This window comes from Microcaecilia unicolor, chromosome 2, assembly GCF_901765095.1.
Source record: "Microcaecilia unicolor chromosome 2, aMicUni1.1, whole genome shotgun sequence".
Lineage (NCBI taxonomy): Eukaryota > Metazoa > Chordata > Amphibia > Gymnophiona > Siphonopidae > Microcaecilia > Microcaecilia unicolor.
Window position 1 is genome coordinate 211836686 of NC_044032.1, and position 27904 is coordinate 211864589.

The window sequence follows — 27904 nt, forward strand, 5'->3', positions numbered from 1 at the left end:
TCTCATTGGATTGCAGATACTTTGTGGATTTTTTGGAAAGGTTGCATCCCACCAGTGGCATTCCAGGCTCGTTTCATGAGTTTGCTGTCTACTTCTTGGGTGGAACAGGTGTGCTTTCACTATTCACATGCTTCCTTTTCAGCGGCGGTTCTGTCTCGGGGAGCGGTGACTTCCCACCCTACTTAGGGATTGCTTTGGTACATCCCACCAGTTCTTGGATTCATCTGCTGCATACGCTAAGGAAGGTAAAATTATGCCTTACCTGCTGATAATTTTCTTTCCTTTAGTAGCAGCAGATGAATCCAGGATCCCACCCTTTGTAAGCCGCGCTTGTTTTGCCTATCTGTTCTTGTTCTCGTCTTTAGTTTCCAAAAAAAAACAAAATAAGAAAAAAAGAAGAGGAAAGAGAACATAAACCACTGAAGAGGAACCAATCGCAGTTGCGATTTCTCTTAAGTCAGACTGACAAGTTTCTGTTTTATATGGTTGGTGAGGAAGGCTTCTTGGTTTTCTTGTCTGATTCTGCTTGGTGATGAGCCATGTACTGAGGTGAAGGAGGAGCTGGCCGTCTGGTATCACTGCCTTCAGCTTTGTAATCTCTATCTCCACCTGCTGGTAGATGGACAAAGCCCACCAGTTCTTAGATTCATTTGCTGCTACTAAAGGAAAGAAAATTATCAGCAGGTTAGGCATAATTTTACCATAGTCTGCTATTAATGCGCTTGTGCCGGGGATTAGTAGCATGAATCTTACTACTATTTAGGATTCTGTCAGGTACTTGTGACCTGAAGTGGCCACTGTTGGAAGTTGGATACTGGGCTAGATGGAGTATGGTCATTATGTTCTTGTGGGGATAGTGAGAGGGCAGTACCAATATGATAGGTATGGTGCGGGGACAGAAAAGAATTAACTGGGGATGGTAGCAATATGATGGGAATGAGGTGGGAACGGAATAGAATTGACTGGGACCAGATTATGTTTTCCCTGCACATCTCTAATTAAGACTCCTTGGCTGTTTTGTTTGTTTTTTTTTCTCCAGTGTTTTCTTAACACTGTTAGTGACACTCGTACAAGGTTTTGGCATGTATCTTCTTGTGTTTCTTTGAACATGCCATTTCTTGTGCTCAGTACTCAGTCACACAGCAGTTTACTAATCATAAGTTAAAAATTGATTTTGCTAAATCTGAGGTCATTTAGTTTTCCAGACCTCTTTTCAACATTACTCTCTCCTCAGTTATTTCCAGTTTCTGTATTACAATTTAGGCCCTCAGTAAAGGCTCTAGGTTTAACATAGGTTTACTTTTAAGCCTCATTTCTGAAGTGACCAACAAATCCTTTCATGCCCTGTGAAAAGTTCATTCCTTAAACTCTCTTTTTTTTTTTTTTTTTTTTTTTTAGATCGAAGAACACTACCGACTCTTATTCAAGCCTTTGTCTCTTTGCAACTTTATTACTACAATGCTATCTTTATTGGCCTTCTTGTCTCCCCTGTGAAATGTCTTCAGATTATTCAACATACAGCTATAAAATTAGTTTTATAATGTGAAAAAATAGGACCGTTACCCGTTTTTCCTAGAATTAGTTTTACAATCCTATTACTGGTGCACCAGGTCCACTACACTGGTTTGTCCGTCTACTTGAGTGCATTTCTGATTCCTTAACTCACTATTACATCCCATTTAGTCTTTTCAAAGTTTACCTATCAGTTCCCCCTCCCTTGTACGTTAGACTTGATTGTACCCATGACTCTGCCTTCTGAGACAACAATACAATAAGTAGCAGGAACTTGCTTCACTGTCCCTATATCATATTTCTCTGATTCCAGGCTCCAGGTGCTTATTCTTATTCATGCTTACATAGCCAGTGTGATCCCTGCATGAGACTCAGCTGAGGGTGAGCTCAGCAGCTGCTGCATGATTGTGGTGAGAATGAGAGAGTAGCAGAGTTCATAAACTTTAAATGAAGCCAACAAGGAGAATCTTAAAGATATGGTTTTACTACCAACTGAAATGATCTAAAATATTTTATGCATTGGTTACAGTACTTTTTAAAATGCTGGCATTTCTATTGATTTTAGCCTAGTGGGCATACTTAGTGCAAATGCATTAATTCACGATAAGCAAGCACCTATGTTTATTTTGGAGGTATATTAAGTGAAGCAGATGTTTGAAAAAAGTTTTTGAATAATGATGGTTTTTTGTTTTTATTTTGTTTTTTAGGAGTAAACATAACAATGAATACAGAGAGAGGATTTCTCAGTGGAGCCAGTTGATACTATTCAGCAAAGAGGGGAAACTCAGGAAGCAGCTATGGAAGAGACTCCGGTGAAGGTAGCAGTGAGGGTGAGACCTCTGCTATCCAGAGAAATTCTTCATAATCACCAAGTGTGTTTGCGAGTAGTTCCCAACACCCAGCAAGTTGTTGTTGGGAAGGACCGTGTCTTCACTTTCGATTTTGTTTTTGGTAATAAGTCCACTCAGGATGACGTTTACACAAACTGCATTAAGCCTCTTGTAGTTTCGCTGATTGAAGGATATAATGCTACAGTTTTTGCCTATGGACAGACTGGGTCGGGCAAAACTTACACCATAGGAGGCGGCCATGTGGGTATGTTTTTGAATGTGTACTTTTTGCTTCTACAGGATATACTTGCTAAATGTTATAAACTGGGTTGTGATTATCAAACATCAAGTGATCAACAAGATAAGATATTCAGATAGGCAACCATTCTTTGTAGGATGGCATTGTTGGTCAGATAGAGCATAGGATAAAGATGAAAGGGATAGAATTGGAAGTAACCTGAGGAAATACTTCTTCATGGAAAGGGTGGTGAATTTGTGGAACAGCCTCTCAGTGGAAGTAGCAGAGACGAAAACAGTATCTGAATTCAAGAAAGCTTGGAACAAGTATATAAGATCCGTAAGGGAGTGATGGGTAGAGTAGATGGCGTGGATGGGCAGACTGGATAGGCCACATGGTCTTTATCTGCCTACATTTTTCTTTGTTTCTATCATTACACTTCATTGTACTCATTCCTTGAATGATGTTTAAAAATAGCTATTGTGAAAAGGGTCCACTGCTTCCCAGCAAGGTGGAGCCGTCCATCAGCCATTCTTCTAGATCTCACCACAATTGCAGACAGTGGCTAGGTTAAACAGTTTTTATTATCAAGCCAATAACAGCTGTCATAAACTTCAGCACATAGGTTTCCAGTAAAGCAGGTAAATAAAGCAGGCTTCCAAATAAGTCAGGTTTCCAATAAAGCAGGTAAATCAGGCTTCCAATAAAGCAGGTTGCCAAATACATCAGGCTTCCAATAAAGCAGGTTACTCTCACCTCCAACCCTTTCCAAACCCTCAGGAGCTGGCCATTCCCGCCTTGGAACTCTCCCACTCCATGGAGGCTTCTCCTCCCACCTGGGATTCCTCCTCCTTCTGATCTCCCCCCCTTCCATATAATCCATCCAATCATCTTGTTCCGTCTCAAAGGGCTCCTCTTTATTCCAGCTGGGCCGCATGGTATATTGATTGCATATCCAGGGGAACTGAGCCTCTTCCCTCCGCCTCCACCTAGTGGGTGACAAAATTATAGGCTCAGCCTGGCTATCCCCCTGGCTCCCCCTGCTGGAGCTGGGAATCCATTCCCTTGTCTCCAGACTACTCTCTGCCTCCCTCCTTGCAATGGCTTCTGGTACTTGTATTTCAGGGTCTAAATGCTTCATCCTAGTCACCCTGGCAGTAGCCTTATCACATTATACTTAAAAGAGGCAATTTGGATGTCTGTGTGAAATCAAAAAAGGTGCCTATTTTATAAAAGCTGCAATAATGAAAACCTTCACCAAATAACTTCCAGCAGACCATCAGAGACTGGTAAAGCTGAGTAATCTTCACTTATGCCTTATTCATAAATCCTCATAGTTCCATTTTTCCAAATAAATGTTTCCAATTTCACATGCAGTCAATGCAAAAAAAAATTATTCACAGTTTAAAATCAGAATTCCAGTGTCCACACTGGAGACTTATCATCTGACACTAGCCTATGTGAGAAAGTTAGCTTATGTACATTCTTTGTTATGTGTACAATCACCAGTCCCAGGTGAAATGCTTGTGATGATTAAAAATTTATCTTGCCAGCTGGTATCCAGAAAGCAACTAGATTGAGTCTTCAGCCAACACGAGGCTGTGGTATTTGATTTCCGTGCACTGAAAATTTAATTTTGTTCTGTTAAGGTGCTCAGAAAATGACTGAAAGGCCCATGGCAGGTTTATTTGTATTATTGTTAATACCACCATCACGATGCTTACAGGGTATTAAGGAAAAAAGTGATTAATTTTACCCAAACTAATAAAATGAGTTGATCCGATTCAGATGTCATAGAACCTGTGGGTGTAATTTTTACACTGTGACAACTACAGAAATGCTTCCTTTTCTTAAACTGTTGGCACTCGTATATTGGGGGATATATCCTGTGCCATTTCCACTCTCAAATTGAATTTTTTTTCTTTATCTTCTTTTGCTCTGGGCCTAGTAACTTCTTCCAATTACAATAAAGCCTTGATTATGCGACCTAAATGGGACCAACTAAGTACATAAGTAATGCCACACTGGGAAAAGACCAAGAGTCCATCGAGCCCAGCATCCTGTCCACGACAGCGGCCAATCTGGAAAACTATGGTAACCCCTCAAACAATGCAGAACAAAAGGCAGTAAAAGCAGGGTCCCGGTTTACAATGGTGCTATTTTGCAGTTAAAGTAGGGTCCCAGGTTCAGAAAACGGAAATTGAAGCCATATGATGTCACCGATGATCAGATTGGCGAAGGTCAGATAATCAAGACTGTATTGTACTTTTGGCTTCTAGCTGATTAGGAAGCTTTGGTGGCATGACCACTGCTGGAAGTAGGATACTGGGCAAGATGGACCAATTGTCTGACCCAGTATGGCTTTATCTACCCCCTTATCTTGTAGCATTTCATTTGTTTTGTATTTTATCATTCTTGGCTTTCAGAATACTTGTGTTTAAATGATCTTTATTAAGAACAATGACAGACAAAATAATAGAAATGCAGGATTCTTTGTTATCATGTCTTGCACAATCAAAATACATGAGTAACTACTTCTCTGTAACAACCCCCCACCCCAGCTCCTAAACTTATAGCATCACATATTACATTCCTTCTGCCAGTCTCAGTACCAGAAACCTATGATGATCAACAATTTAACAAAAAGCTGGAGGCCTTCAGCGATACAGAATACTTACTTAATACCTTTTTCTGTCTCCCTAATTTCTGGAGATACAATATTAATGACATGGGATATATAATAGGTTGATGTATTTCTTTAGATATAGTCACTGTTATTTTATACTCAACATAAGTCCTAACAGGGTTTTTTCTGAGTCAGTTACCATAAATAATCTTGTAATGAAAATGAAGACAACAGCACAATCCAAGGTGCTGTCTGAGGTAGCCAGAGAGGAGAGCAGCCACCACTGGACCATGCAACAGGTAAGCCTGTTTTAGGGCTTCTTTGGGGAGTAGTAGGGGGAGAGCAGCCTGCTGGCAGAGGGTTTGAGTGCAGTACATGGGTTGATGTCTTTCCCCCCCCCCCCCCCCCCCCCTCATTGGCAGGGGCTTTGGATCTGGGCTTCCAAGGACAGCAGGAGATCCAGATGAGGAAATGTCTGTGGGTGCACATGGAGGGCTCCCTTGCTGGATTCCCCAACAGAGGATCACTGGGACTCGGAAGAGGAACTCCTAAACTTCCCCTCCTAAGGGGAGGGGAATGAGTTTGAGCTGGAGTTCATGTCCCAGTGAAAGGATTACTCCTCTTCATTAGTGGCATTTCTTTGTAGGGAAGAACTGAATTAGCTCATTGATTCAGTTTCTTCAGTCCTACAAATCTCCTTAGCCTTGGAGCAGTCTTCTGATGGCAATCCCATTTTGAAGGGGGTCCATAAGTCCCCACAGGGCCTTTCCCCTGCACAGGGCTTTGTCCCACTTGGTCTGGATGGAGTGGGAATTACCAGATGGTCCCCTCAGTGAGATAAAGCATTTGGCAAAGTTGTACCCACTGCAACAAGATGATAGGAACAGTTGTTTTGGATTCCAAAGATGGATGTTATGGTCACTGCAGTAGCCAAGATTAGTCCTTAAGGATGCTTATTACAGGTGAGTGGTAATGCAGGTTTTGGCCTTTGCAGGGTTTGTTGCTAGGACTCTTCTCCTGTGGGCACAACAGTTCATGGCATCAGAAGAGGCAGCACACCTGATTTCAGTCACTGCCTTTCTTGCTGATGTATTGTATGACTTGATTTGACTCCCCTTGTGTACAGTTGCCTCAGCAGTGGTAGCCCGTTGGTGAATATGGCTCTGCGGCCTCAGTAAGTTGCCTTTCAGAGGGCGACTACTCTTTGGTGAGGAGCTAGAGAATGCTAACCACAGCGATTGCCAGAGGCCATCCTAAGGGACCTGTCAAGTCCCAGAACAGCAAATTGCACCTTTGGAAAAGGAGACATTTTTTGCAGGGAAGACAAGCCCTGATGGACTTGTATGGGTGAAGGGCAAGTGGAGTCTGCCCTTTCATGGAATCCTAGAAGACCCAGGACGGGGTGCCTCTGTCTGGGACCTCTTCCTCCAAAGGCTCTCAATGATGGTGCATTGGGTCACTCAGAGGTGGCAGTGAATGCCAGACTTACACTGTTGTACCATAAGCAGTATATTACTAGGAGCAGCATGTTAGAAAGGACGTCCAACTTAGAATATGGACAGCTAAGTCAGTATGTCACAGATGGATGTTCATCTCGCATGTATTTTAGAACAGGATACAGCCTATTCTAAAATACATGTGAGATGGACGTCCATGTGCGTTAAATGTCCAGCATGAACATCCATTTTACAAACTGAATTGTACCAAATTATGAATGGGGAAAACAAGGGACATGAATGTCTGTGTGACAGCATTGGAAGGTCCATTTTATAAAATGGCCATATAGACATCTATGTAGAGCAGAGGGGTAAAGTGCTGCGTTCGACTGGTAGCGCTATAGAAGTGATTTATAGTAGTAGTAGTAGGGTAGCCTAATAGTTAGAACAGTGGGTTGAGAATTAAGGGACCCAGGAATTGTGAGCCCTCCAGAAACAGATAAATGCATATTGTACCTGAATGTACATCACTTCAATAGCCTTCAGCCTCGCAGGTGTCATATATATTCAGGCACAGTAGGTATTTTTCTGTCCTTGGAGGGCTCCCCCCAAAATAGCTGAAGTGGAATTTGGACCTGGGTCACTTGGTCCACTCTACTAATCATTAGGATACTCCTCTGATCTAGATATTGCTCTGATAAGAATGTCCATAGTACCTGAAACTGTCATAGAGCCTGGTATCCCTTGCCAGTTTCACTTTCAGGGAAGAGGAAGGGGGACAGCAACCACTGGAAGATTAAGGAAGTGTCATGCCTTAATCCCTCCAGTGGACAGCTGCTTAATCAGCGTCTATTTCCTATATAACCTGGATTTGGATGTCCATGCAATATAGATGTCTAAATACCAGTTTTCAGATGTCCAAAACAAAAATAGAGCTTCTAAAATAACTACCTAAGTAATACTTTTGAAAGTAATATATTACAGGTAATATAACAAGTAACTATAACGATGCAAATGTAATGAAATAACTCTAATCATTACTTTTTTCACTAACCATGTAATATAGAGAGACATTTTAGATTATATCTAAATCCAATTTTGGATGTTTTGCAGAAAATGTCCAAAATTCAACTGGTGAACATAGCGATTTTGCGAACCAGAAGAACATCTGTTTCGAACATCATTTGCTAGATGTTTTTGTGCTCAATGCATCTGTCTTTTTGGACCAAATGTAAAAAAAAAGTCTAAGGGAAAAACGCACAAAAAACAAGCCATTTGGATGTATGGGGGCCATAAGTCTTACTAGACTAGCCACACAGACATCCCAGCAGAGCAGTGGGGCACCCTAGCTTATGTGGACTTCACATAAAAGGTCCCAGGTACACATGTCACCATTACCACTTTATATTGTATGGTGAGCCCTCCAAAACCTACCAAAAACCTGCAGTCCCCAATTGTACACCACTACAATAGCCCTTATAGTTGCAGGTGTCACTTGTAACATAGTAGATGACGGCAGAAAAAGACCTGCATGGTCCATCCAGTCTGCCCAAGACAAACTCATATGTGTATACCTTACCTTGAATTGAATTTGAACCTGTCCTTTTCAGGGCACAGACCATATAAGTCTGCCCAGCAGTATTTCCCGCCTCCCAACCACCAGTCCCGCCTCCCATCACCGGCTCTGGTACAGACCGTATATGTCTGCCCTCTCCTATCCTTGCTTCCCAACCACCACCCCCTCTTCCCCCCACCTGCTCCGCCACCCAATTTTAGCTAAGCTTCTGAGGATCCATTCCTTCTGCACAGGATTCCTCTATGCATATCCCATGCATGTTTGAACTCCGTTACCGTTGTATGTGGATACAATAGGTTTTTGGTGGGTTTTGGAGGGCTCACACTTTCCACCACAAGCGTACCAATTAGAGTGGGATATGGGCCTGGGCCTCCTTCTCTACAATGCACTGCACCGACCACTAGCCTACCTCAGGGACCTGCTTGTTGCTCTAATAGGCCTGACCATAACATCTGAAGCTGTCATAGAGACTAGTATGTACTGTTTCTTTCACATCTTTGAGAGGTCAGGAGGGAGTCAGTAACCTCTGGGAGAGTAAGGGGGTGTCATGCCGTAATCCCTCCAGTGGTCATTTGGAGGCATATTTTCAAAGCACTTTGGGAGGCTAAGTTCCATAGGTTTCTATGGAACTTTGGGAGGCTAAGTGCTTTGAAAATGAGCCTCTTTGTCATTTAGGGCAACTTTTTTGACTTAGTCGTGATTAAAACAGGTCTAGACCAAAACATCTAACTTTTAGCCCTGGATATTTTTGCTTGGTTCCATTATGGCAGAAAAACGTCCAAGTTTTGGGAATGCTCATGTCCCGCTCCCTTGATATTTGGACGCACTGCATAGAAAAAGTTAAAAATGGGTTTCAAAAATAGTGATTTGGACATTTTGGCAAAACAAGTCTGCCCCTTTGTGCTGCTTTTTGGACGTTTTTCTGTTTCAAATATGAGCCCAATAATATCATTACTTTATATAGTTACTTTTAGTGACGCCCATCCAGTTTTCTTTGTGTCACTGGGTCCATTATGGAGCTGATTCCAGTTTTTGAGTGAAATTGTTAAAGTGTGCATTACAAGGTGATAACAAAGATGACTGGGCCTTTGACTTTTAAGTGCTCTGTTTATGTTGAACTTTTTGATTAGTAAGCAAAAAAGATAACAATATTTATGTTAAGTGAAAGTTGTGTCTGGTAAGCCACAAACCTTTGAGCACATTGAGAACCAGCACTTCGAATTTGAAAAAATACATGCAGGTACATACAATCAATTTTTCTGTTTTCATATTTCCCAGTCCCTGCAAGCAGTTATACTAATTACTGCATTATCCTCGTTTTGGATTTTCTGGAGTCGCGTGTGATGTTTTGGAGTCTGATGCATATGTAGGTCTAGGTGAATGTATTAGTTACAGTGTGGGTTAAAGTCATATAGATGTACAGAAACAAACTTAACATGCATCTAATTATGCCTAATGCATTGGATTGCCTACCGGCAGACAAATTTGTTGAATTTTTGAGATCATAGTCACAAGCTAGTTTTTGTTTAAACATTAGAAGGAACCATAGATTGCCTTCTGTTTGTTTTTGGATGACTCGGTTGATCGTGGCTTGTTTCTCAATCCTCAAGAATCTGAATCAGAAGAGATGTCTTTACTAATATGAGCAAGGCTTTTGCTGATGGTTGCGATACTGCAGAAGAGCAGTATGGCTTGTCACTTCACCAATGATATGCTGCACGTACTCTGAACTTGGTAGCTTAGCTGTTAAATGACTCAAAAGATGCTTCCTTGTTTATGCTGCACCATTCTGGACATATGGGTATTATCCCCTCCTACCAGCAGATGGAGGTAGAGAAAAAGCTAGACTTTCCCAGTCAACTCACCAGTATAACCAGGTAATACTATCTCACAAGGTTTGGTACTACCTGCAGCTCTTGAGCTATATGGTTTCGACCTTGGGGGAAGAGCACAAATGTGGCCTCTACAGTAGCCCTTTTCTCCAGTTGGTCTCCTTGTTCACAGGATTTTGAGCGCCTTTTGCCTCTCTCTAACAGGCACAAGCCATTCTGGACTGGTTAGACTGTTCAAGTTGCCTCTTTTAGGGGGGAGGGGTGGTCTTGGAAGCCTTGCAATGGGTGATGTTTACCACCGATGTGAGTTTCCATGGCTGGGGAGCACATTGCTTGGGCAGGTTGACCCAGGGGATGTGTTCTTCCCTGGAGTCGTTGTGGTACATCAACTACCTGGAGACGCGGGTGGTTCACCTGGCCTTGATGGGAGTTCTTCTCTTGCTTCAGGGAAATGCAGTCCGGGTGATGACAGACAGTGCTACGGTGGTGGCTTATATAAACGAGGTGGAATCCAGAGCCAGGTGATGGCAGTGGAAGCTGGGAGTCTCTGCCACTGGGAAGAGAGGCACCTACAGGCCCTATCAGTGGTGCACAAAGCTTCAAGGACAATGACCAGGGGACTTCCTCCACCACTCCCAGTACCAAGATGGTGCAATACTTCAACCACTGAAGGAAGGCAGCATCTCAGGGAATAGATGCCGTGGTTCAGCCGAAGCCAGAGGAGCAGCCCCTATATGTCTTCCCTCCATGGCCCCTGATAAGCTGGTTCTTGGGTAGAATAGTGCTTGATTCTCATCTTGTCCTTCCGGTGACTCCAAATTGCTTGATTCTCACCTTGTCCTTCCGGTGGCTCCAAATTGGCCTTGTCGATCGTGGTATGCAGATCTAGTGCACTTACTGGTGGCTACAAACTGAAGGGTCTAGAGTAGATTTTTTTTTTTTCGAATAGGGCAAACTAATGTGAGTTTCCAAGATTCCATAAACTTGCCCGATGAAGGACTGAAGTTGATGATGGAAAAAAGAGTTGGCAAGAGTCCTAAGTTGGTAAGCTTTAACCAGGATGAGGGAATAGGGTCTCCATAACTTTGTGTGGTACCCATTGTGACCATAGTTTTCTGTAACGACAGGAGGCACTGTTCTTGAAAGGTGGACCAGCTTGCACCGAGAGTAGGAGTTTTTTCAATAGTGGTGGGGCAAATGAAATAGCCAATTGTCCAAATATCCAAAATGAAATATGCAAGAGCATCTGCTGAGGGAGTGGAGATGTTAGTCTGAACTTCAGGGGGACTACTCAATTGTTTGAGCATTAAGTGAAGATCCTTGGAGAGATTAGATGACTTAAAGCACTTTTGAGATGTATGCCTTTTTTTCTACTTTATGTTGGTAATTGAAATCATGATGTAGTTGGCGGCATTTACGCTGATCAGTTATGGAACCTGAATTTTTCCAGAGTCACTCTGCCCTTTGGTATTGTTGCTTGAGGAGCCAAAGTGTAGGGGTACACCAAATGTGATGTTTTGATGTGCGGAGAGAACAGAAGAATTAGGGGCAACCATGTCGAGACCCTGTCCTAAGAATTGATGCAACTCATCCGTTTGCTCTTCCAAAGATTTGGAAGAGAAATCAGACGGGACTGGAAAAAGAAAAGAAGAGAAAGTGCAAGGATCAACCTTAGAGAGAGCCCTAGTTCATTTACCATGGGTACGAGCAGGCATCTGGGGCCCCATGGAAACTGAAAGTGTAAACTTGAATCAGTGAGTTATCAGTCCAAGAAAGATTGGTAACAGAAAAAGAAGGTTGGACTATTTAAGTCCTGAAGCATCAAAACTAGGTCAAGAGTGTGACCAGCCTTGTGTGTAGGGAAAGAGATTTACTGTTGCAGTGATAAATCCAACATAAAATCACAGAAGCATTTTGTTTTGTAGTCATTAGGATTATCTACATGAATGTTAAAATCTCTCAAGATTAGTAGATTAGGGAAACGAATGATGGCCTCCAAAATTATTTGTCGAAAGGTTTCCCACCCTTCAGCAGTCAAAGATGGTGGTCAATAAAGAGCATAAAGGGGGTGTAATATTCCTATCTTTAAAAGTAACAGATCTGGATAAGAAAAGGGAGAACTGATTTCAGTGACTTCTAACTCTGCGCTAGACCACCACCAAGCCTTGAAGAACGTGAAATTGAGAGAACCTCAAAGCCTGGAGGAAGGCAGGTAAAAAGGGCAGGCTCTTATCCTGACCACAGCCAGGTTTCAGTAAGACACAAAAGAGAGATGTTGTTAGGAATTAGGATATCGTTGGTCAGGAAGGATTTAGAACATAGAGAGTGGCAATTAAGACCAATTGAGATATTTATTGCAGGAGAACCTATATTGATTGTCGACTTCCTGCTAGTGAGAATGGCAGGAAGCGGAATCAAAAGGAGATGAATGTTCTCTAGGCCATGGTGGAGCTGGAGGGCAATTTCCCTAAAATACAGGAATAGGGAGATTAGGAGAGCAAGTATTAGAGACTGACGCTTTACAAAAAAAGGAATACCATGTAAAAGAATTGTAAAAGATTGTAAAAGAATACTCACCAAGAAGGAATTGCACGCAAAGGTAAACAGAATTCAATACTGGGGCAAGTTGAACTGTATATTCAATTAAGAAAAATAACTCGGCTTGCACCTTTCCCCATGTAACAAGCAAGAGAGTACAGGAAGAACAGGGTAGGAAAAAAGAGTGGAGGAGTGGCATTATATGTTAAGAATAATATTAAAGTGACAATTACAGGACAGGAAATGGAAAATGTGTTTACATTGGTGTGATATACAGGCCTCCTTCATAATCAGAAGAAATGGACAGAGATGTAATTGAAGACATTCACAAGATAGCTAGGAAAGGGGAAGTACTACTGATAAGTGATTTTAATATGCCAGACTTCGACTGGGGCATCCCTGCTGCGGGGTCATCTAGAAATAAGGGGATCTTGGATTCTCTACAGGAAGAATTGTTCCAGCAGTTGGTAACGGAACCCACACTGGAGTGCATCTATTCTAGACCCTGTGCTTATAAACAAGGAGAGTGTTTCTGATGTCATGGGGAGAGATCATTTGGTATCTAGTAGTCACTGAATGATATGGTTCAATATTACGACACAGGAGGAGACTGCTTATTTAAGATCGAAGGACCTAGACTTCAAAAGAACTAACTTTGCCAAGATGAGGGAACATCTCATGGGAGAGTACTTGGATGAGAACAGCTGAAGGAGGTAGAACATCAGTGGGAAAAACTGAAAGGAGGTATTTTAAAGGCAACAGACCTTTATGTTAAAAAAGAACATAAAGGTAAAAGGAAAAGAAGGCCGCTTTTGGTTCTCAAACATAGTAGCTGAAGAGGTAAGGGAAAAAAGGTCAGCCTTCATAATTACAAGACAACTCAGAAAGAGGATGACGGGCAAAAATACTTCAAAATCTAAAAGTAGCTGAAAAAACTATCAGGAAAGCAAAGATGCAAACGGAGGAGAAGGTAGCCAATACAGTAAAATTGGGGGACAAGATATTTTTTAGATATATAAGTGACAGGAAGATGTGCCAAAATGGCAATGTGAGGCTCAAGGATAAAGGGGAGGAATATGTAGAAGCCGATTAGGATAAAGCTGATCTGCTTAACAGTTATTCCATTTCTGGGTTCAGGGATGAAAGGCCAATGGTAGGACAGCAGAAAACAAATGCTAATGGAGATGGATGTATGGTAGACCAGGACCAGTTCTCAGAAGACTGTGTTCATGAAGAGCTAGCTAAACTAAAAATAAACAGTGATAGGGCCCGATTGGGATAAATTCAAGGGTTCTCGAGGAACTCAGAGACATTCTGGTGGCTCCGTTGTCGGACCTCTTAAATTCTCTTTTAGGGTCTGGAATGGTCCTGGAATACTGGAGAAGGGCAGATGTGGTCCCTCCATATAAGAGCGGAAGTAAGGAGGTTGGGAATTATAGACCTGCCAGTCTTACCTCAGTGGTGAGTAAACTAATGGAAATGCTTGTAAAGCGGAGGATTGTGAGGTTTCTCAAATCAAAACTGTGTGGTAAGGTTTGTCTCTTTGCCTATGATACCAAACTCTTTAATAGGGTGGGCACCCTGGAGGGTGTGGATAGCATGAGGAAGGATTTAGCAAAGCTTGCAGAATGGTCCAGTAATTGGCAACTAAGTTTTAATGCTAAAAAATGCAGGGTCATGCACTTGGGTTACAAAAATCCAAGGGAACAGTACAGTATAGAGGGTGAAGTACTTCTGTGTACGAAAGAAGAGTGGGACTTCGGGGTGATTGTATCTGATGATCTTAAGGTGGCCAAACAGGTAGAAAAGATGATCATCAAAGCCAGAAGGATGCTTGGGTGCACATGGGAGAGGAATGACCAGTGGGGAAAAAGAGATGATAGTGCCCTTATATAAGTCTCTGGTGAAACCCCATTTAGAATACTATGTGCAATTATGGAGACCGCATCTACAAAAAGATATAAACAGGATGGAGTCAGTCTAGAGGGTGGCTACAAAATTGGCCAATGGTCTCTGTCATAAAGCATATAGGGACAGGCTCATAAACCTTAACATGCATATTCTAGAAGAAAGTTAGGAGAGAGGGGATATGATAGAGACGTTCAAATACCTCCATGACATTAATGTACAGGAGGTGAGCCTTTTTCAAATGAAGGAAAACTGGAATTAGAGGGCTTAGGATGAAGTTAAGAGGAAATAGTCTCAAGAGTAATATCTTTTACGGCAAGGGTAGTAGACATATGGCATAGCCTCCCAGTGGAGGTCATGGAGACAAGGACCGTGTCTGAATTTTAAGAAAGCATGGGACGGGTGTGGGATCTGTTAAGGAGGAGTTAGTGGTTACTGGTGATGGGCAGACTGGATGGGCCATTTGGCCCTTACCTGCCATCTTGTTTCTAATTAAAATATATTCTGACTGATATTCAAAGCGAATTAACCGGCCAGAAACAGCCGCCGACTGGTTAACTTGCTTATTGGTGGCTATCCGCTCATTTTCAGTGGCACTTAACTGATTATCTTTCGCTGAAAATGACCGGTTAGCGCTTAAGTGCAAGCTGGCTATGTCAGGGACGGAGTCCGGTTAGCTCCTGATATTCAGAGCTAACTGGCCAGTGTTAGGATAGCTATTTATGCGGTCCTATTTATGCACTATCTTTATGCATTAATGAGTGGCCAGTTAGCTCCAAATATTGAGTTAACTGGGCATGTGCTATTTAGCTGTAAAAAAAAAATACGGATATTCAATTCCGACAACTGGATATAGTCTGGTATTCAATATCCAGGTCCAGTGCCAGCAGCGGACATGAAGAGTGCTGCCTGCCACCAGCTGAATATTGGGGGGGATGGTCTTTTTCATTTTAATCCTATAGTATATTGTTGCTTTGTGTATATTGTAGCTTGTGTTGCTGAGGAAGAAAAAGGCATTATTCCACGAGCCATCCAAGAACTGTTTCAGAGTATCTCTGAAAACCCTTCTATTGACTTCAGTGTGAAAGTGTCATATATAGAGGTCTACAAGGAAGAGTTGAGAGACCTGCTGGAGCTGGATACCTCGGTCAAAGATCTTCACATCAGAGAGGATGATAAAGGGAACACAGGTATATAGTATCCTATTCTCAACTTAGCCTCCAACTTGAGATATAAAATTCTTTAGCAACTTGAAATTTGATCCCCATGTTCTTATACAGTGTTGTAGAAAGTACACACAGCAAAGTATTCATACCTGCCCTTCATAAGTTAACCATATTTCTGCCAACTTGTTTTTACGTTCTTTCAGCTTTTCCCTGGAATTGCAAGGTATTCCTTTGGAGCAGACTATTCACAAATGGCCTTTACTAATCATTAGAATTATTTGAAGATGCAATAAAGCATGTAAAAAATTGATTTTTGAAAAGACATTTGACTCTTCTAGCTAGTCCCCCTCATCCCTAGCCAGCAGCCCTTCTCCCCCCCCCAACCTCAGCCAACAGTTAAACTCTTTCTAGCTCCTCCCCAATTCCCAGCCAGCAGTCACTTTCTAGTCCCCCCCCCCCTCCGCCATATCCAGCCAGCAGTCATACTCTTTCTAATCCCCCCAATCCCTTTCCAGCAGTCACTTTCTAGCCCCCACCCCACCATTCCCAGCCAGCATCACACTCTTTCTAGCCCTCCCCCATCCCTAGCCAGCAGTCACACTCTTTCTACCCCAGCCAGCAGTCAGAGTACTGAAACCTTTTTGTTTTGTGTTTTGTTCCAAGTGATTGTCGGTGCTAAGGAGTGTCAGGTGGAGAGTGCAGATGATTTGATGAGCCTCTTGGAAACTGGGAATGCAGCACGTCACACAGGCACCACGCAGATGAATGAGCATTCCAGTCGATCTCATGCTATTTTTACTATCAGTATTTGTCAACAGCGACCAAAGGAATCTCAGAAGAATTCAGAAAATGTTGTAGATGGATTGTTGGGATCCATTCAGGTGATCTCATCTAAGTTTCACTTTGTGGACTTGGCTGGGTCAGAGAGGGTGACCAAAACTGGAAATACTGGAGAACGATTCAAAGAATCCATACAAATCAATAGTGGCTTGTTGGCTCTTGGAAATGTGATCAGTGCTCTTGGTGACCCAAAACGAAAAAGTGCACATATCCCATATAGAGATGCTAAGATTACTCGTATTCTCAAAGACTCTTTAGGAGGAAATGCCAAAACCGTCATGATTGCTTGCATTAGTCCGTCTTCCTCTGATTTTGATGAGTCTTTAAACTCCCTCAAATATGCCAACAGAGCGAGAAATATTAAAAACAAACCAATTGTGAACTACAATCCTGACTGGGACCGGATGGATGAAATGGAACTTGAGATAAAGGCATTGCGTGAAGCTCTGCAGAACCAGCGGGCTAGTGTGATGGCTCAAGTAAGCCAGGTATCACAAGATTGGACTTTGGAAAAAAACAGAATCCGTTCACTTGAAGAACAACTTGCCCAGCTCCAGCTGGAATGCTTTAACTACCGAACCCTTGTTGAAGAAGCCTTTACATTCTTGATTGAATTGAAAGACGTGGTTAGCATGAGACGAAGTCTGCAGCTCAAGTTGCAAGAATGGCTCAACATGGCAGAGGGACTAAGATTGGAAATGCCTCCTACACCTGGGATTGACAGTGGAATAGGGAGTGGTAAGGAAGAACCATATCATATTACAATACTTCAGCTGAAGAGGGAACTGAAGAAATGCCAGGTATGTGTGTATGTATTGTTGCTTAGAATTTTAGTTGCTGTATTGGTAAAATTAGGGTACTTTTGGAGTTTGGAATCTTTAATTGGCCCATCTAAAACATAGAAAATGGAAGACCACAAGGCCCATCTAGTCTGCTCATTCCTAATGCAATACTGCACATCTTAGCCACTCATAGGCTTTATATTTAGCACAAAGGATACTTAGCTGCTGCAAGAATCTATCTTAAAGTCTTTTACTGTTTTGGTCTCTACTCTTTCCACTGGGAGGCAGTTTGATGTGTCCACCACATTTATTTTATTATACTCTTGATAGCTCTCAAACTTTCTTGGATCATTCCTCAGTTTTGATCTCTGATGTATAGTGTGTTGGAAATAATTATATAAAAGTGATCAAAGTTTGCCTGTCTCTTTTTTTTCTCTCTGTGTTCATAACAGACATACCAAGTCACTCGCACTTTGCATGTGACATACGCTTTGGACCCCTGACTCCAGCTCACACATTGAGAAGCGGTGACTTTGGCGTCCGGCCAGACAGCAGCGATCCTCTAATCGCTACTTCCTATGCTGGCTCCACGATTTAAAATGGTGGCCGCGAACTCTCACAAAACTACCATGAGAGGTTGCAGCCGCCATTTTAAACTGTAGAGCCGGCACAGGTAGCAGTGGCTGAGGACCGCTGCTGTGTTCAACACACATTGCAACTCAGAAGCGGCAAGGAAGGTGGGAAAGGGAGATCAGAGGGGCACGCGGGCATGAGGAGGGTAGAAGGAAATCGGAGGACATGCTGGGCATGAAGGAAGGTGGAAAAGGAGATCAGAGGGACACACTGGGCAAGGAGGAAGGTGGGAAAGTGAGATCACTACTACTACTACTACTGGACATTTCTAAAGCGCTACTAGGGTTATGCAGCGCTGTACAATTTAACATAGAAGGACAGTCCCTGCTCAAAGGAGCTTACAATCTAAAGGACAAATGTACAGTCAGTCAAATAGGGGCAGTCTAGATTTCCTGAAAGGTATAAAGGTATAAAGGTTAGGTGCCGAAAGCAACATTGAAGAGGTGGGCTTTGAGCAAGGATTTGAAGATGGGTAGGGGTGACATTCTGGACAGAGGAAGTACTACTACTACTACTATTTAGCATTTCTATAGCGCTACAAGGCATACGCAGCGCTGCACAAACATAGAAGAAAGACAGTCCCTGCTCAAAGAGCTTACAATCTAATAGACAAAAAATAAATAAAGTAATCAAATCAATTAATGTGAACGGGAAGGAAGAGAGGAGGGTAGGTGGAGGCGAGTGGTTACGAGTCAAAAGCAATGTTAAAGAGGTGGGCTTTCAGTCTAGATTTAAAAGTAGCCAAGGATGGGGCAAGACGTAGGGGCTCAGGAAGTTTATTCCAGGCGTAGGGTGCAGCGAGACAGAAGGCGCGAAGTCTGGAGTTGGCAGTAGTGGAGAAGGGAACAGATAAGAAGGATTTATCCATGGAGCGGAGTGCACGGGAAGGGGTGTAGGGAAGGACGAGTGTGGAGAGATACTGGGGAGCAGCAGAGTGAGTACATTTATAGGTTAGTAGAAGAAGTTTGAACAGGATGCGAAAACGGATAGGGAGCCAGTGAAGGGTCTTGAGGAGAGGGGTAGTATGAGTAAAGCGACCCTGGCGGAAGATGAGACGGGCAGCAGAGTTTTGAACCGACTGGAGAGGGGAGAGGTGACTAAGTGGGAGGCCAGCAAGAAGCAGATTGCAGTAGTCTAAACGAGAGGTGACAAGGGTGTGGATGAGGGTTTTGGTAGAGTGCTCGGAAAGAAAGGGGCGGATTTTACGGATGTTGTAAAGAAAGAAACGACAGGTCTTGGTGATCTGTTGGATATGAGCAGAGAAGGAGAGAGAAGAGTCAAAGATGACCCCAAGGTTTCGAGCTGAGGAGACAGGGAGAATGAGAGAGCCATCAACAGAAAAAGAAAACGGGGGGAGCGGGGAGGTGGGTTTGGGGGGGAAAATGAGAAGCTCGGTTTTGGTCATATTTAATTTCAGGTGGCGTTGAGACATCCAGACAGCAATGTCAGACAAGGTGGGAAAAGAGATTGGGGAGGAGGAAGGTGAGAGGGAAGATTGGGGAACATGCTGGATATGGTAGAAGGGGAAATTGGAGGCTTGCTGGGCACAGAGGAATGAAGAGAAACTGGGGAACATTCTGGGTATGGGGGGGGGGTGGAAAGGGAGATTGGGGGATCGGGGAACGTGGTCTGAGCATGGAAGAATGTGGAAGCGGAAATGGAGAGGGGTCATGCTGGGCACAGAGAAGTGAAGGTGGAAGGAAAGATCAGAGGGAGATGCTGGAGAGAAAGGAAGGTGGAACTGAAGACCAAGGGGAGATGCTGTACAGAAGGGAAGGGAAGACAGGAGAGATGCCTGGCATTGATGGAAAGGAAAGGGAAGAGAGGGAAGATGTTAGAAATGGGTAGGGGAAGGAGACAAAGCTAGATAGAAGCAGTAAAAAGAGGAAGCTGGAAGACTGGAGGATGAGAAAAAGGGATAAAATTTGAGAGGCAAAAAAATGTATCGGAGGAAGCTGATCATGAAAAAAAATCAGGGGCCCTTTTACTAAGCCGCGTAGGCACCTATGTGCGCCAATTTGGAACTACCGTGTGTGTGGCCTGAGTGGTAATTTCATTTTTTACACGTGCCCACTACGCATGCTGGAAAATTTCCGGTGCACGGCGCTAACCGGGCGGTAATCTGCATTGTACATGTACTGACTATTACTACCAGGTTAACGTGTGAGACCTTACCATGAAGTCAGTGGGTGGCAGTAAGGTCTCAGGGCCAAAATGGACGCGTGCCAGATTTCATTTTGCCACACGTCTATTTTCATCCAAAAAAAGGGCCTTTTTTGCAGGTGCACAGAAAAATGAACCTGCGCGTGTCCAATACACACGTCTACACCAGCGCAGGCCACTTTTCGGCACACCTTAGTAAAAGGATTCCTCAATGTCTAAGTGGAAAAAATTAAGAAGATAGGAAACATGGCACATGGTCTGGAGGCCCTGGACAGCGATCTAAGAGATAAGGAACAGAGACTGGGACCACTATGCTTAGAAAAATAAAATCGCCAGGCGTAAAGGTAGAAAAATAATTTTATTTTCTATTTATTTATTGCAGTGTGTCTGTTTTGGGAATTGACATCTGCAATCTTTTCTATTTCTCTGGTGTTATGCTACGTGTAGAGTCTGGCTTCTTGAGGTTTCAAGCTAATTGTTGTTTACATATTTTTATTCTTAGGGGCCCTTTTACTAAAGCTTAGTACGTGCTAACGAGAATTAGCATGCACTAAGTGCCCTGTGACCCATAGGTATAAAATCGGATGTGCAGTATTTAGCACATGCTAATTCAATTAGCACTCGCTAAGCTTTAGTGAAAGGACCCTTTAGTATGTGGACCCTTATCCTGTATTTGGACAGGGTTTATTTGTGTTTTTAATGTGTGACCAAGGTCAGATATTCTGTTAGTGTTGATTGTTTGTTGAGCCCTGCAGTAGTAGCAATCCAGTTTGTATAATTTTCCCAATAAGTGTGTTGATGCTCAGAGCTCATCATGATATTTACAGTGCTGCCTTTTCCTAAGAATGTCCTTGTTGGTGCTGTTATGGAATGGTAGATTTGCGTCATACAGGTCCTGAGTGACTAATGTAGGGTTTTTTTTTAATATAAATTCATAATATGCCTGCTACTGGAGAGAGGTTATGTTGTTACTGAGATGAAACCAGAATCAGACTGATGTGCACTACGTTTTCTTTGACCTGGCACAATTAGAAATATTTCTTATTGATAAAGAAGCTAAGTGATGTCTTATTGTGAGTTTGGTCATGATATTCCAGGTTTGGTGAGAATATTAGTAGTATTCTTGATTTCCTTAGAATAATATGTTTGCTTTTCTCTTCTTATTGAAATGGACTTTATGGTGTTTATCAGTCTCCTTTTTAAGTACTGTGTAGTAAATTTTCAAATTAAAAAAAAGAAAATTACCAAACAAAAGGGATCTTTTACTAAGGTGCACTAGCGTGTTTAGCTCACACTAAAAATCAACTGGTGCTATTTTATATTTTTTATTTTAGTTACATTTGTACCCCGCACTTTCCCACTCATGGCAGGCTCAATGCGGCTTACATGGGGCAATGGAGGGTTAAGTGACTTGCCCAGAGTCACAAGGAGCTGTGCCTGAAGTGGGAATCGAGCTCAGTTCTGAGACGCCCGTAGAAATATAATGGGCATCTCAACGTTTAGCACCAACTGATTTTTAGCGCAAGCTAAAAACACTAGCGCACCTTAGTAAAAGACCCCCAAAAGTAGGAAAAAATTATTTTCTATTTATTGATTAGAATATGTCAGTTTTTGGAATGTACATATGCTAGAGCTGGTTTAAGACTTGGCAAGGATCCACGAGAGAAATCTCACTCGTTGGCCTTTAAATCTCCAGCATTGCGGTGATAAATCTCCAGCTTTGGATGGGCCATCCCTTGGCATCTTTGTCATAGCCACAATAAATCAACACGAATAGTGGAAAATACTCCAAATTTGCCATTCAGGAAGAAAATTTAGACATTTTGGACAAAGTTAAGAAATATCTAGTTAGTATTTTTGGAAAACTGAGCCTCCCAAAAAAAAAAAAAATCTTCATTGCTTTGTATAGGAACCTGTTAGAGGTGAAGAATACTGACCACTGTTCCATTCCAAAAGCCCCTTCTCCCCACCAGTTTGGCTCATAGCATTACAGACAGACATACAGAAAAAGTTGGTGAGGGGTGGCACTATAAAGTACTTTCAAAGTCATCGTCTCTCATACTTTCTATGTCTTTCCCTCTCCTCCATATTCTGCCCCTCTCACTAACAGACATCTCCCTCCTACACAGATGCCCATATATGCCCACACACAAATACAGCCACGTTTGCTCACCATACACTTTCACTTACTTGTCTTACTCAAAAATACTTCCCCTCAACGGTCCCTCCTACATCCATATGGCTCCCCCATGTTCCTACACATTCACACACACTTATACTCGCACTGACTCCTCAACAACACCTCAGAACTTGCACAGTTATGCACAGTGGCGTGCGGTGACACTTACAGCAGGGGATTCATTAGATGTGCTAAACATTTGTGCAATGCATACCCTTAACTAAGGTTAATGTACTCACTGTTTGTGCTGAACAGTGTCACATCTTGGTCTCTTTCTGAGAGTTACCTATAACTTTTGCCACTTCTCATTTTGACTTCTGTGGTGATTTGAAGAAATGTAAGTTCTGTATCACCATCACCTTTCTGAAATCTATCCTTCATAGTTATACTCAGATTGATGAGTAACACTGTTCTCATTCCTCACAAAAATAATATTACCGCATTGTATCCCACAAGAAGTAGAAATGGTGGGGGCACTGGGCTATGAGCCTAAAGAAGTAGCACAGCAGCAGCAGGAAGAGGTGACAGCTGACCACTGACAAACTTGGGAGGGAGTGGGGAGAAGGGTCATATGGAGGGGCATAATCGAAAGGGACGTCCTCGTTTTGTTTTGGACATCCTCGCAAAACGTCCCCCATCCAGGGGCGAGGAAACCCGTATTTTAGAAACAAGATGAATGGCCATTTTTCGTTTTGATAATATACTCAGGGACGCTCTCAGGTACATAGCTCCCTTACCTTTTGTGCTGAGCCCCCCAAAACCCACTACCCACAACTGTACACCACTACCATAGCCCTTACGGGTGAAGGGGGGCACCTACATGTGGGTACAGTGGGTTTGTGGTGGGTTTTGGAGGGCTCGCTGTTCCCTCCACAAACGTAACAGGTAGGGGGGGATGGGCCTGGGTCCGCCTGCCTGAAGTGCACTGCACCCACTAAAACTGGTCCAGGTACCTGCATACTGCTGTGATGGACCTGAGTATGACATCTGAGGCTGGCAGTCAATATTTTTAAGTGTTAGGCACGCCCAAGTCCCGCCTTCGCTACACTACTACTACTACTACTACTTAGCATTTCTATAGCGCTGCCAGGGTTACGCAGCGCTGTACAAGTTTAGACACCCCTTGAACTTTGGCCGTCCCTGCGACGGAGGTCAGTTGGGGATGTCCAAAATCGGCTTTCAATTATACTGATTTGAATGACCCTGTCAGAAGGACGCCCATCTTCCGATTTATATCGAAAGATGGGCATCCTCCTCTTTCGAAAATGAGCCCAATAGTCTCACAAAATATGTGTTTCTTGGTTTAGCTCCATAGGCAAACATATTTGTTGTGCCCCCACCCCCCACCATCATTTCACCTCTCCAGAAGTAGCAGCAAAAAGTGCACAGCATAGCTGTATGATAATATTATAGTTTGTGAGTGAGCATGGGGACTATGCAAGCACATGCTTAATGGTTAGAGATGGAGAGCTGCCAAGTTACCCAGTTCCAGGAGGGAAATTTTGAGACAGTCCTGGATTTCTGCAACTCTATCCTGATAAATTATAGGACCTGAAGTGCTGATTTCAGTGGTGGTATCAGGGACTACAAATAGAGCACCAAACAGGGATATATATAATTTCAAAAATAGGACTGACCAAAAAGTCTCCCTCCTGGAGCTGGTTAACTTGGCAGCTCTGCAGCAGTGGGCTGAAAACCAGGGAAGCTGGGCAAGTCATGTTCACTCTATTGCCACCCCAACCCCCATCTTCCCTGTTGGTGTAGCAGAGCCCTCCCCCCTCCCCCCGTACATCTCCGATGAAGGAGTGAGTAGCACACTCCCTCCTCATCCAGCGCCACCTTCAAAATGGCGGTGCCCTGCCCATTGCATCCTGGAATGCTCTGGGCGGGGCTTCACCATATAAGGAAACTTGCACCAATCTTGTTATGTGCTCTGTTGCTGACAAAGGAAAAGACAAAATGGATAAAATAGCGTATTGGGGCAGTGTTGGGGATTCTGTGAATACAGTACCATGAAGGCCCTGACTGCACACCACTGACTGTGCACAGAATCATGCCCCGACACATCATTTCCCTGTACAACCCTACTCACCTGTATACTTATGCTCCTCCACACACTCCACCTATTTCCTCAATGCATCTCCTCTACAGATATACCACCATTCCCAAAACCATGCCTCTGCATGCTTTCCCTATTTGTGCTTACTCCTCCAAAACGTTTCTGCTAATCCTTCTGCTAGTGGTGCATCCAGAACTGAATTTTGGGGAGACAACAGTTAAGATGGGTGGGCACTAGGCACCACTACACAAAAAAGGGATTTAATCAGAGGATTGATAATTCAGGCACAAATACAAAAAAAACCAAAACAAACCCTCACTATTCAGAAAAATGTGCAAACATTAACACTCTGTAAACATGAAAATGATTAGGAGGGAAAAGCTTCAACGGACTCTCTACTACCATAATATCTTTGGTAGTGCACTAGGCACCCCATTTCCTCTGCCTCCTCCTGCTTTCCATTTCCTCTTTCAGCCCTTCCTCTCCAACAAAATTAAAAATTTAAAATACTTTAACTGGCATGGATCCTCAAACTCCAGCAGCTGAAGGAATCCAGAGCCCACCCTGAGTCAGCTACAGTGCAGCAGTCAGCAGCAGCACTTTGAGCTGCTGATGGAGGCATCACAAGCATTCTCAGTTTTCTCAGCCAGCAAGAACTGAGTATGCTCATGGTGTCAACATCAGTGACTCAAATGCTGCTGCTGGCTCACAGTGGGCTCTGGATTTCCTCAGCTGCCTTGGCCTGGGGATTCCTGCAAGCTACACAAATAGTGCGCCTGGCTGCAGTGGCAGCCCTTCCATTAGGCCAGCTGAGGCGGGGGCCTCAGGCAGCACTCTCCCCTTCTCTTCTCAACCCTCTTCCCCACGTTTACCTTATTTTTTTTTTCGGTTCCAAAAGGCGGCAGCAGAACGTTCTAAAGGCTTTCATAGATCGGCTGCTCAACCAAATTGTGCTCATTCAAATGGACAATCAGGTTGCGATGTATTACACCAACAAGCAGGGGGGTATAGGATCATACCTTTTGTGTCAGGAGGCTGTCCAGGTGTGGCAATAGGCTGTCCAGAACGGGATAGTTGTCGGAGCCAAATACGTGATGGGAAAGTCCAACAGACTGAGTAGGATCATGCAACCGCACAAGTGGTCTCTCAGCATGGTCGTTTCCTGAGAGATTTTCTGAGAATGGGGCACCCCCTCAGTGGATCTCTTTGCCACTCCTTACAAGCACAGGGTCCCTCAGTACCCCAGTACTTCTCCAGGCTCAGAGCACATGACAGAGTAGCGTCAGATGCCTTCCTCTTCAATTGGGGGAACAGTCTTCTGTATGTGTATCCTCCCATTCCTCTCATGGGGAAGACTTTACTGAGACTCGAGAAAGTCCAGGGAACCATGATCCTAATTGTCCCATATTGGTCCAGACAGATCTGGTTCCCTCTTCTTCTGGAGTTATCAAGGTTCAAGGTAAGGTTTATTTGATATCCTTTGATATCCCACTTAGGGTCAGAATATTAAAGCAGTGTGCAAAACTCAAAAGGAGCATAATAGTACAATAAAATATAAAAACAACACAAAAGTTATCCTCCAAAGAACCTTGGAGATTGGAGTGTTTTCTGACCCCACATAGTACAGAATGAGAGATCTTGTCTACATCCCAACCTCCAGTCTCTGGCCCTCACAACCTAGATGTTGAGAGCTTAGAATTTGCTTCCTTGCATCTCCTAGAGGATGTCTCCAAGGTTTTGCTGGTTTCTAGGAAAGATTCCACTAAGAGATGTTATTCTTTCAAATGGAGGAGATTTGCCATCTGGTATGAGGGCAAGTCCATAGATCCTCTTTTATACAAATCCTGCTTGAATACCTTCTATACCTCTCTGAGTTTGGTCTTAAGACCAACTCTGTAAGGGTTCATCTCGGTGCATTTAGTGCTTACAAATCACTGTGTGGAATGTAAGCCCATCTCTGGACAGCTTCTAGTTGATCGCTTCATGAGGGGTTTGCAGTTATCAAAGCCCCCTTTCAAACCTCCACCTGTGTCATGGGACCTCAACATTGTTCTAACCCGGCTGATGAAAGCTCCTTTTGAGCCACTGGATTTCTATTCTCTGAAGTACTTGACCTGGAAGGTCTTGTTTTTAGTGGCAGTCACTTCAGCTCACAGAGTCAGTGAGCTTCAGGCCTTAGTAGCGGATCCACCTTGCAAAAACTTTCATCATAACAAGAGTAGTTTTCTGCATGCACCCTAAGTTTCTGCCTAATTGTCCTACCAACATTCTTTCCCAAACCTCATGCCCATCCTGTTGAAAGTGTAGTGCACACTTTGGACTGCAAGCGAGAATTGGCCTTTTACCTGGAGCAGACTAGACTCTATAGACAGTCCACCCAGCTTTTATTTCTTTTGATCCCAACAGGATGGGGGTTGCCATCTGGAAATGCACAGTTTCCAATTGGCTAGGAGATTGCGCATCTTTTACTTATGCCCAAGCTGGGCTGACTCTTGAGGTTCACATCAAGGCTCATAATGTCAGAGCCATGGTGACGTCGGAAGAGACTTGCAAGGATTCAGCTTTGTTGCCAGAGAGTGTGGTAAAGGTGGTTAGCTTAGCGGGATTTAAAAAAAGGGTCTGGACGGATTCCTAAAGGAAAAGTCCATAGACCATTATTAAATTGACTTGGGGAAAATCCACTGCTTATTTCTGGGTTAAGCAGCATAAAATCTATTGAGCTTTTTTGGGATCTTGCCAGGTATTCGTGACCTGGATTGGCCACTGTTGGAAACAGGATGCTGGGGTTGATGGGCCTTTGTTCTGTCCCAGTATGGCAATACTTATGTATTTATGTCTTCACATTCCCATCCCACTATTGCGTTGAACAAGACACCTGACGTGAAGTCAGTTTGGACAGACAGTTCTGCAGAATTTGTTTTGGTGATGGAATCCAACTCCACCCTGCTAGGCCTGTTTTATTCTGTTGCAGGCTGCACTCTCACAACCAGTATGTATATAGTTTTAGGTTAATTGACTTCTTTGTCCTCGCCATTGCATGTTCTTATTGTCCTAATGTCGTTTTCCATGAGACTGGTAGCTAGGGATTCCCACATGTGGAAATTAGCTAGCCTGCTTGTCCTCGGAGAAAGCAAAGTTACTTGCCTGTAGCAGGTATTCTCTGAGGACAGTAGGCCACTTATTTTCACATAACAAGCAATAATGAGCACTAATTGGCAATAATTAGAATTTACATGCACAACTTGCTAGGTGTATTCTGTAATGTACTGTGCCTAACTTCTAACATGCGCTGACAAAAAGGGGCATGGTTATAGGCAAGGAAATAGGCATTCTGAAATGTACACCTGTAGTTATAAAATATGGCCCTCTGTGCCTAAATCTACCTGCTGGGATTTATGCCATGTTTTCATTGGTATAAATGGATGCATGTAGTTTTAGGCGCTGGGATATCAACTAAGCATATTCTATATACCATGCCTACAACTAGGCGCTACTTATAGAATACGCTTAGGTGGAAATGTTTTCCGTGTGGATTTTTTAGGTGCCGTATATAGAATCCCCCCTAACTGCCGTGTGTGAATGTTAT

General features: G+C 43.3%; 1 protein-coding gene across 1 annotated transcript in view; it reads left to right on the plus strand.

The window, feature by feature from the left end:
- Positions 1 to 27904, plus strand: part of KIF27 (kinesin family member 27) — a 199491-nt gene that overhangs the window by 5209 nt on the left and 166378 nt on the right. Inside the window, exons 2-4 of the mRNA XM_030193692.1 lie at positions 2220 to 2607; positions 15486 to 15686; positions 16326 to 17302. Of these exons, the coding sequence (XP_030049552.1) occupies positions 2310 to 2607; positions 15486 to 15686; positions 16326 to 17302 (1476 nt within the window). The 5' untranslated portion in view covers positions 2220 to 2309. The remainder of the gene's footprint in view (positions 1 to 2219; positions 2608 to 15485; positions 15687 to 16325; positions 17303 to 27904) is intronic.